The sequence below is a fragment of the Castanea sativa genome, chromosome 2 (assembly GCF_040712315.1).
Source record: "Castanea sativa cultivar Marrone di Chiusa Pesio chromosome 2, ASM4071231v1".
Classification (NCBI taxonomy): Eukaryota; Viridiplantae; Streptophyta; class Magnoliopsida; order Fagales; family Fagaceae; genus Castanea; species Castanea sativa.
In genome coordinates this window covers 2461786-2473072 of record NC_134014.1, presented here as the reverse complement: position 1 = coordinate 2473072, position 11287 = coordinate 2461786, and the positions used below count along the sequence as shown (strand labels likewise).

Below are 11287 nucleotides of genomic sequence, written 5' to 3'. Positions count from 1 at the left end.
ATATGGTAAAATGCTTGCTTATGGTGATAAAATTATGATAATCCTGTTTACATAACTAGTTAATTGGCTTAAATTTTTTAATCCGTTGAATAATAATCAAAGGATTCTAAATAACCTCTTTCAGTAACTAAAAGTTCCATGGTGCAAAACCTTTATGAGAATTTCGAAACATAACACGGAACAAACATTGGACATGGTCCAAGCCTGATGGTTCATGGCAGTTCTAATTACTTCCTTTAAAGTGCTTTCCACTTTTTTATCTATTACCGGTTTAGATTTTCCATAAAACTAGATTTCCACATATTGTCATCAACATCAAGTGAAGAAAAAAGTCATTAGAAAGAAAGCAATGAGTGTTAATGTTTATGGAAGAGTTGCAGTTTCAAGGATGGATATTATTTATACTATATATAAGAGAATTCTATTATTTCAACTAGACTTTTATGTGGTTCAAAATACATTCATTAATGAAGAATAACTTCATTTAGAAATAGGATTATGAATGTCAAATTATAATTTTTTTCATTTTAAATTTAAAAAGAGAATTTTTAAATTTTATATTTTTTTCCTTTTACGTTAAAAAAAAATACAGTTATTACTTATTTCTAAAATTTATCATTTTTATTTGTTTGAAAAATAAAAAAAATATATTTATAAATTATAATAGATACAAATTATTAACTAACCTTTATCTATAAAAAAAAAAGCTTACTGTACATAATATTTTCTCTAAGGAACATTTATTTATTATAATTTAATGAGTACAACAATGAGAGAGAAATTTGAACATGAGTTCAAGAAACACAGTTGATCAATATAATTTTCAACCCTGTCTTGGTTCTCAAATTGTTAACCTGATGCCCATAACATTGGACACCTTATTGTGCTAATCTTGATTTTCATTTCTGTAAAATCAAATCTGGTACAATGAGTTGATTGAAAAAAAAATTGAATTATATACATTAAAACTAGAAATCAAGGATGAATGTTGCTGTTGGTCCCCAATGTCCAAACTTTATATAACGGTACCTAATGCAGACATCTTTAAATTAAAAGTAACAAGTTCTCATCATAAAACAATTATTCCTCCTACTTTTCTATTACACACCCTTTTTTTATATATAACAGAAATAGTGAGTTTGAACCAATTCAAAAAAATGTGTATTGTATAAGTGTGTAACAAGACGTGTGTAATAGGTTTTATTCTCAAATAATGATTCGTTGTTTGCTTTCTCTCTCTCTCTTTAAAAAAATAAATTATTATTCCATTCAAAGTATTCTATTTTATAATTTATACTCATCAATCACAATATATGGCACTTATTTCTTTTTTCTCCTTTTCTTTTAAGATAATAAAAGATTAATATGAGAAAAATAAAATTGAAAAGTAAAAAACATAGGGTAGAATAAATGATTTTTACTATTGGATGGTGTGGGAGAGACGGAAAACGACTTATCCTCTCTCTCTCTCTCTCTCTGATATATAGCTAGCGTGAAAGCTATTCTCATTTCCAGTATCGCGACCTCTGCATGCAAAGCTTTTCTTATATCAAACATTTTCGTCCTTGTACCTATAGTAAGAAAGAAAATGGCGTGCAGTTGGCCGATAGAGATTACTGATGATGGGCTAGCCTCGAGCTTGTACATTAGTATAGTGACAGAAAAATGGAGAAAGGTTGTTAACCTGTATAAGGAACATGGCATCTCGGCCATTACTTCCAAGATCAACACGACGGGCGACACAGCATTCCACCTAGCTGTTTCCATGGCGCCCCAACGTATTGTTGAAAAGCTACTTGAAATTATGAAATCATCGGAGTCGGGTCTACGGGTAACAAACAATGAAGGGAATACCCCTTTGCATGTGGCAGCATCATCAGGTAAACTTGAGACATCCATCCTCCTTGCTAAGTTTGATGGGTTTTTAGGTGGTGTTCGTAACAATCGCGGTGAGAGCCCTCTCTTTTCAGCCACTTATCATGGAAAAAAAGAAATTTTCCTTTACCTCCATCATACACTCCACCCTGAGACCAGCCGCGACATAAAAGACACTTCCCTCTACAGAAGAAATGATGGTGATACCATCCTTCACAGTGCCATCAGCAGGGAGTATTTCGGTGTGTATATTTTTTTTTTCTTAACTTTTTTACTGTTCTGTTTTAGGAAAAATTTTATATTATGTTATAATGCTAAATACGTAGAAAGAAGAAAAATTACATTATTATGATTTTCAATGCATGACATTTACTCATAATGATTGTTATTTATCATCGTATTAAAAGAATGACACTATTAGGTTTTTATTGAACTTCAGAGCCCTTATTTAATGACCAAACACGTTATTGATTTTTTTTTTTTTCCTGAGAAGATAGACATCGAAACTATTAATAAGAAAAACCGGCTAGATTAGCCTAAAATACAGGAAAAAAAAAACAGTAGTAGAATATCTTTCGTCCACATAATATAATCTAAAATGTGTAAAGCATACTTAATTAGACTATGAACAACCTTATTGCCTTTTCTTATTACGAGAGTAACATAATTCATTAAAAAAAACTGGAAAAACGACGCACATCTACAATTCACATCTACAATTCACAGACCACTAGTTGACAGAACCTCACTATCATTGATCATTCTTGTCATTAATACCTGGGAGTCTCCCTCTAGAACAACTCGAGTACAACCTACTTCCGAGGCAAAATGAATGGCCTTGGAAGCAGCCAAGGCTTCAATATTCTCTGAGCTGTATGCCTGTGATAGTTGTTGCGAAAGAGAAGTCGACACCAACCCATTACTATTTTGAACAACCACCCCAATACCTGATTTATTCATATCTGAAAAAATAGCTCCATCAAAGTTAACCTTAACTAAATCATCTGGTGGAGGTCTCCAGTAAGTCCGAGGCTGCGAAGGATGAGATTGCAGTGGAGGATGGACGGCCAAAAACTCGTTCAAGCGTTCCTTACTAACTTGGCCAATTTGGTGGAGATTGCAACTGGCTTGATGCCTACGAGTTTGGCTCTGCTCGGTCCATAGATCACACAATTATAGCAAACAAATCCGGGTGGCGATGATTTTTCAAGATCCATGACAGCAATTCCTTGAGTCCAGAAAAGTAGTAGTCATGCGAAACGCCCAAAGTTCAGAACTGGACCAAACAATATCAAGCTCTGCCTGCTCTGGACACAACCAAAGAGCATGGAGAATATTTTTTGGATCACTTTAGCATCCCTCATATATGGAATCTGCAATGACTATTGAGCTAATTAAAACTCCAGTAAAAAAAAAAAACCGACTTCCATTACTCCATTAGTGTTTTTGAAGATGCCACACGTAATGTTTAACATCTTGAATAAGTGTTTATTTGTAACAAAATGCTTGGAAAATTGTAACACACTAGTGAAATTGGGCAACTAGTGGTGTGGAATACAAATTTGAAGTATGCTTTAAATATTGTGGTTGACAGATTTGGCATTTGAGATACTTCGAGCGGTACCTAGTCTTGCTTATGCTGAGAACGAGCGAGGAATCACCCCTCTACATATCCTGGCAAGTAAGCCTTCGGTCTTCAGAAGTAGTTGCCTCATTCAATTGTGGGACTGGAGGACCATCATTTATTATTGTAAGTTTACTCAATTGATAGCTGCAAATTACAAGCGCTCTTTAATTGTTGAAATCCAAGATGTATGTACATATATTACACGTACTTTTCCTTTTTTTTTTTTTAATTAAAAACGAATATATATATACACACACAAAGGCAAAAGCAATTCTTAATTACTTCTAATAATATTGTCACATAAATTTTTTAATAAAAATGCAATTTACACTCACTAACTTTAGCAAAAAATAAAAGATTTTATCCTTGGAGGGTTAAATCACAAACAAAAACATTTTAATCATTCAGGAATAAATTTCAAAAATTAAACTAACATCGATTGAATATTAACAAAAAAAAAAAATTCTAAATAAGTATTTCATAATACATTTAAACTCAATTTATTATGATTTATCAAAATTGAACTCAGTTTTTTTTCAATCTTGAAATATTTTATGGATTTTTATTTTATTATATTTCACAAAAAAATTAATTTCAATATATATATATATAGAATTAAAAAGTTGTTAGAAAATTATTTTTTTGCGAAACCTAGTTTTAACAACATTCATAATTAAAAATGCTAATTCTATAGTTATGGTAGAAGCTATATACGAGTAATTAAAAGAAAACCACTCTATAAACAAGCTTTGCTATTGATTTTCTGATCCTTAACAGCCATTAGCACAATTTATAAATATATGGGAAAAAATTAATTTAAAATATAGAACTACATTATACTCATAAGAGTGAAATTCCAATTTTGTGAAATCTTGCCGGTAGTCTATGAAGTCATTTAGAAGTTTTGCCAAGTAAATAAAAATAAATACGCCCAAACATTGACAAAAATGAAAAAATAAAATAAAATAAAACAGAACAATTCTTTAGGTGGAGTCAGACAACAAGAGTACAGCACCTAAATCCCAAAATCGTAGCCCAAAATGTTTTCCCTCCCAAATAGCAAACAATCCAAGTGTCATTTGAAAGACAAATATGGGCCAAGTAGTCAAGCAGCTTTTTTTTTTTTTTTTTTGGGGGGGGGGGTAACTTTCAAATTAGGAGGACCACTTTTCAATTTTGGGAGAGTCAGATGATTCGGATATAAACTTTGTATTCAAAATTTTAGATCTTATATATTTATACTAGCTATTTAAGTATTTTTAAAGGTTTTCATCTTAAAAAAGAATATATATATATAGAGAGAGAGAGAGAGAGAGAGAGAGAGATTTTGGGTGGCCATAGGCTCATAGCAACCCAACTAATAGGAATTAAGATAGAGTGCAATTACTTCTCATCGACCTGACAAAAGTTTTTCATTTTATAAAATTTTTACCCTTTTACTTTTTTTTTTATTCAATGGTTGGGATTAATCTTTTTTTTTTTAATTTTAATCTCCACACTTCAAAATTATTGCACAAGGTAATGCATTGGATCTTAATTAAGCCGTCTTATAGTAGTTACACTTCCAGTTCTATATACACGATACATCTCTCTCTCTCTTTTATCAAATTGTTTATTTCGATTTATGTCCATTGCCCAACATCACCCATAGTTATCCTTTGTTGTTGTGTGAAAGGTACATGGCTATTCGTTGGACGCCTCAAGCAGGAACCTGCTTCTCAAAGATTTGTCAATTCTGTTATTGAAGGCTTTCCTGAATCAAATAACTTCCAAAAATATATCAAATTCTTTCAAGGTATGGCTCATGCCGGTATGAAATGAATTTTTTTTTTTCTTTGCTTTAATTAAAACTTTAAAAGTAACTTCTCTTAAAGGTATTGCAATTTGCAAATCCAGTTTTAGAACATGATATCAGCATTCAGCAACTCAAACAATGTTTAGACCTGTTAGGGACATATTTATATAATTGGCTAATCCTTTGACAAAACACACTTTACTTGTAATTTGGTAGATCTAGGATGGGTTTAATACTTCAAGAAACAAGTGTTCAAATTTAGTATTGAAATCATGGAAGTTTGACCAAGAAACAAGTGAAGAAATATTGTTCATTAAAACTCGATAGATGTCTCAACATAAAGACTTCTATCCAGGTTTAATGTTGAAGCTCGACACAAGCTGTATCTGTCTAGAATTACGAAATTAGAATTTCTAGATCCGATTTCACGCATATCCATGAGTATTTGTGTAGGGTTTCTTTTTTTACAACCTTTGACATATATAAGGATTATTTTAAGAGCCGTCACAAGTGATGCAAAGGTTGTTGCAATTGTTGATACACACATATTGTGACCGGAGACAAAATTTGTCCTAGTTTATCATATTCTTTATAGAAGCTACTACGTCTTTGCGCCAAGGGTTTTGTGGCCAATGAGCTTCCTGGTCTTCATTGTTGGATGAATTGAAGAACTTCGCAACTAACATCTTTCTCAAGTTGGTGTGTTAGTCACGTACTGAAATCCGTGCATCATTGGTTAGTCACGTACTGGGAGTCGTGCAATAAACGGAGAGATTGCCGCTACAATACAAGTCCAATTGGGTATTGGGGTAAGGGTTCAACTGTAGGTTGGTATTAGGTACTGGGATTCCTTTTACTTGTAACCGAATGTTTTGATAATAGTGGATTCTCGGGAGTGGTGACCTTAAATTCACCCGGTGGGGTTTTGCTTCGGTGGTTTTCACCATTCGTAAACAAATCACCTGTGTCAAATTTAATTTTCGTTGCATTTAACTTAGATGGTGATTTGTTTATACTACCACGCTTATTACATGTTAAATTGACTTAATTAATTAACTTGAATAATTAATTAATTGATTTGGCAAAAGGGTCAATACATTTTTGGGTTATCAAGACCTATGCTAAGGAAGTGAAGTTTTTCAAGGATCATTTACTACTGTCTGTGGGTTTATCAAACTTATGCAGTTGCACTTGCTTCTCCATCCATTGATATTGAGGTCTCCCATTAGTCATGTGAAAATTTTGGAATTTAAAAAATATCATTTAAAGATAGTAAAATCTATTGGTCCTAGACAAGGATAGCAACCCTGCGATGATCACATATTAGTCAACAATCGCATCAAACCTTTCGAACCCAGTAAAATCAATAAAATTTGATGTGTTGCCTTTTACTAAATAATAGGATTGTGAGATTTGCAATCATTTAACCTAATTTCCTTAAGATCTTTGACAATTTTCTATTCAATTAATATTTCAGCCTCACGATCTTTCGCTTTGCTATAATTGTCATCAAGTGTATCAAGAACATCCATTTCTTCCTCACTGACTTCAAACTATATTTTATCCAAATTATATTCTTTAACCCAAAATTTTTAACTTGAAATGAAAAAATGTGATTTTTCCCAAGATCTTCAATATTTTCTTTTAAAAATTGGCCCTGTCTAGTCAACCCTCAAACCTTTTTCTTTTCTTGACACATGAACTTAGATTTGATAATCTTGATTTTGTGGTTAACTTATGAATTTTGAATATTTTTCTCTTCATATGAATTTTCAGATCCATAACCAACACTTGTATAATCTAGCATACCATAATAGTCATGAGGAAACTTGAATTCAAACATTTTTTCCATTATTTGCTAAGTGTGAATTTTATGCTTACCTCAACGCTTTCCGTCATATTGTATGTTATTCCACCATTTGGCCTCATCATCATCCAATTTATTTGATACAAGTCTTATTTTCTTCATCAGATCTACCCATCTTCCAATAGTTAAGATATTCTTCCAAATCAAGAACGCAATCAATAAAATCCAACTTACGCATCTCATCATAAAAAAATGGAATTTTGTTGTATTTAGGAATGTATCTTTGAATAGATTGACCGGTGCATCCGTGGGAGGATTTTCTATCTAGAAGGGATGCGGTTGCTTGCTAAAGTTGTGTAATACTTACTGGTTTTCTTCACGAAATTGTTGGGTTTCTTCTCAAAATTGAAGGAACTCATTCATGGAAAGGATTTCTTGGTCAACTTCTCCAAGGAAGGAATCATAGAAAAAATTATTGACGAAAGTGGGAAGCCACAAGAAGCAAACTTTTGCTTTTGAAAGATAATCTTAAATTCACAAGGTGATAGTCTCATATCCACTAGAAAAGATAAACAAAAGCTTGTATTTTTATTAATATGTAAATTGAACTTGATTTTCATTTACAAGCTTGGAGGCTAATTTAAAATCTCCATAAAACTTTACTAACAAAAAAATATATTCTAAAACATATCCTAATTGGTATACCTTATCATAATAGGATTCTAGTTTGACTTAAAAAAATATTATCAAGGAAATAATAACCCTAAATCTAAAATTATCATAATTCACAACTCAAATTATGGATTCTGTTAGGGTCATATTTTCTATGTATTGGCTAATCTTTTGACAAAACGCACTTTACTTGTAATTAAGTAAATCTAAGTTGGGTTTAATGTATCAACAAGTGTATGAAATTTATTTTAAGTGGTATCATTAAAGATATGAAGATTGATCTAAGAAACAAGTAAAAAAAAGCTGTTTCAGTAAAACTCCACTAGCATCTATCAAGGTTTAATGAGGGAGCTCAACACAAGCTCGATCTATCGAGACTTACTAATTCAGAATTCTTAGATCTAAATTTCGGCTCATGATGACTTGAATGATAAGGGTTTCTCTCTCTACAACCCTAGTCATATAAAATACTTAATTTATAAGTCATCAAGTACGGAAACAAAGACTCAAAACTCATATTCTCTGTGAAAAGCTACTGTGTCTGTATGCCTTAGGGTTTTGTAACCAATTACTTCTTGATTTTTAACATCTTTGAAGTAAAGAACTTTGCAACCAACAACAATCAATGAAGTTGCTAGAGTTAGTTACGTACTGGGATCTGTGCAAAGGAATTAGTCACAGATTAGAGATTCGTGTAAAGCGAAGAAGTCTACTACAAGATCAAGTCTAATTGGGCATTGGAGCAAATGTTCAATTGTAGGTTGGTACTTTGAGATAGGCCAAGGTAGTAGTAAGATTCTTCATACTTAGAACCGCTTGATTATTGATTAGTGGACTCTTGGGAGTGGTGACCTGAAATTCACCCGGTGGGGTTTTTGCCTTACGAGAGGTTTTCTCCATTCATCAACAAATCATTGTGTCATTTAATTTTCGTTGTATATTAATTTATTTGGTGATTTTTTGGTGCCTCCACGATTTGCATGTAATTTGACCTAATTAATCAACTTGGTAATTGAATTAATTGACCGGGGTCAATCTATAACCCAATAGATTCTAGTTTAATCTTTTGGTACACTTGATAATTTATCATAGTATTATAACTGATTTTATAATGTGAATTTAGTCAAAATTGATACTAAAGAAAGGGTTTTGCAAGTAAATTTTTGCACTATTAATGTGTAATTAGATCTATTTTATTGGTTATAAATTTTTGCACTATTAATGTGTAATTAGATCTATTTTATTGGTTTGGTAAGATGTGGTTAAAATATTTGTTGGGGATTGGTTGAAATTCATTGTCGAAATTCTTAATGTGACATGATACTAGATTGTTGCCCAACAAAAAATGCATTAGAACTTCAACATATTTAGCATAACCCAAAAACAAAAGGAAAGCAATGTTGATTTCCCTTCTTCTTTTTTTTCCTCCTCTTTCTTAAGTTCTGTAACTGAGTTATTTTCTTTGCTAGTAACTAAAAGAATAAACTTGCATTTTAAAGGTCGGGATGTGGATGTAGAGAGCCTCAGCAAACCCAGCCAATCAAAACTCGAAGGTGAGAAATGCATACTATAAAAAGTGCGTGTGAGTTGAAATTGTTAAAAACTCCCATATCAATTGGGTTTATTTTATACCTGGTCTTGTCCATCTTTTGAATTTTTGGGTTGATGACCTTCAAGTAAGTACTGCTAATGCTAAAACTAATATCCCCCACTTCCCTTAATTATTGTCATTGTTAAAGCCCGGTGAAAAATAATTCTATACTAATTAAACCTTGTTATTTGCACATTAATTATAATTTATAATGAATTGATTTTGTTTTGTACAGGATCCCTTCATGAATGTTATGACAAGTGCTGTGACATTCTCTCTTATTTACTCGATAGAATATCTTTAATATCGGGCTATCAGTTCATTATGTTCATTTGGTGTGTTTTAAACGGTATGCCACTGAGGATTAGATTTTCAGCCTACAAGCTTACTTTTAATTAGTTCTTACTAGTGTGTGTTTAGACTTATATATATTCTATTTTATGATCATAAGATATATGGAAGATACAAGGGAAGCACGTACAGTCTGTTGTAATCATGAAAGAACTTATAAAATGTACCGACAACAAGAACGACCGGTGCACCAACTTCTCAGACGGGGGGGAACCTCATCGACCAATAGGTAATTTGCTATATTCTCCACTTCTTCTATACATAGAGAGGTGTATTAGTTAGTAGTGCTACTAGTGTCAGGATTGGATGTTGAGGAACAAAATTTATAAGCAACATGCATCCACGCATATGCACCCAAGTAGTTACCATTTGGATTGAGGGGAGGGAGGAAGAATAAAGTAAAGTAGGGTCAAATTGATTCAAAATTAGCTTATTTTCAACTAACTCTACAACTCTACTCTACTCTCCTCCACTTTCCCCCTCAATCCAAACGGACAAGTTTAGACCAATCTAAATAATAATAATAAACTATAGATTTCTGTAAATGATAAAAGATATTTTAATGCCAAAAATAAATATGTTTGTTCCTAGTGTTTACCTATTAGAGGTTTTTTACAAATTAACTTCAATTATGTACAACTCATGTAAATTATGATATTTTGATTCATGTAGACTCATTAAACAGTTGTGGACATATATTGACTTTTTTATAAAAGGACATAAAAATATTAAACTTTGGATTTTATTATGTAATCATTCTTGACGAATAGTGTAAAATGGTCGTCCATAAAGTGACCGTCATTACTAAGGACAATCGTTATTAACAAGGACGATTGTAAGCACACAATTAATGTTCAGATATAAATTCCTCACTTAAATGGCATAAGTGTAACGGACGTACAACCTTTTCCAGCCACCAGCTCACAGCTGTTAGAGGACATTGAAAGGGGAGGTTAAATGGCTATTAAATAAGCTATTTAATCCTCCAGCTCAACCATAATGCCTGAGAAGATAAAGGCACAAAGCATTTACTCATAGAGAGGTTATATAAAGCCAGAAGCAACAAGAAAGTCAGATATGCTCAATTACATTCAGATCGTTCGGGTTCCATGAGAAATAAGCTAACTTAAGTATCGGAGGCTCCCCGGTGGACCCTACATTGGTGTCTTTGTTGCATTGTTTGTTTCTTATGAACGGGATCTCCAGACCGTCCATCGTACTGACGAGGAGCATACTAACAAGGCGAAATCGCATTTCATCAGTGTGGTGTCGTCTGTGGGAAACGATAGGCTATCAACCAATAAGCCATTGAATTCTTTACTGACTAAGTTCCTTAGAACCGATGGACTCAACCACACTATGCCGCCAGACCAGGTGGTGATGGCTCAACAAATCCAAGCACTAACAGCCAATGTGCAAGAATTGCATAAACAAAATGAAGACTTGAAGCAGAGAGCATGTCCAGAGGGCACAAGTACATCACAATCACAGCGTAATCACAATGATAGTGACGATGAAGCCCATAGTCCAGGAAATAGCAGAAGAGAAACTTCTAAGCACACCACATAG

The 11287-nt window shown here is 32.7% G+C and overlaps 1 protein-coding gene across 1 annotated transcript; it reads left to right on the top strand.

Moving 5' to 3' along the window:
• The first annotated feature begins 1588 nt into the window (after nt 1-1588).
• Nucleotides 1589-11287, top strand: LOC142624297 (uncharacterized). The gene is made up of 5 exons (XM_075797823.1): nt 1589-2117; nt 3470-3625; nt 5178-5312; nt 6483-6514; nt 10925-11287. Exons 1-5 carry the CDS (start codon nt 1589-1591, stop codon nt 11285-11287), a joined length of 1215 nt encoding a protein of 404 aa, XP_075653938.1.

What these genes read in the sequence shown, in the direction of transcription:
- LOC142624297 (XM_075797823.1), top strand. Translation starts at nt 1,589, where the DNA reads ATGGCGTGCAGTTGGCCGATAGAGATTACTGATGATGGGCTAGCCTCG. An exon ending in CATCAGCAGGGAGTATTTCG is followed by an intron (nt 2,118 to 3,469) that starts GTGTGTATATTT and finishes TGTGGTTGACAG; the next exon opens with ATTTGGCATTTGAGATACTT. An exon ending in TCAAGGTATGGCTCATGCCG is followed by an intron (nt 5,313 to 6,482) that starts GTATGAAATGAA and finishes AAACTTATGCAG; the next exon opens with TTGCACTTGCTTCTCCATCC.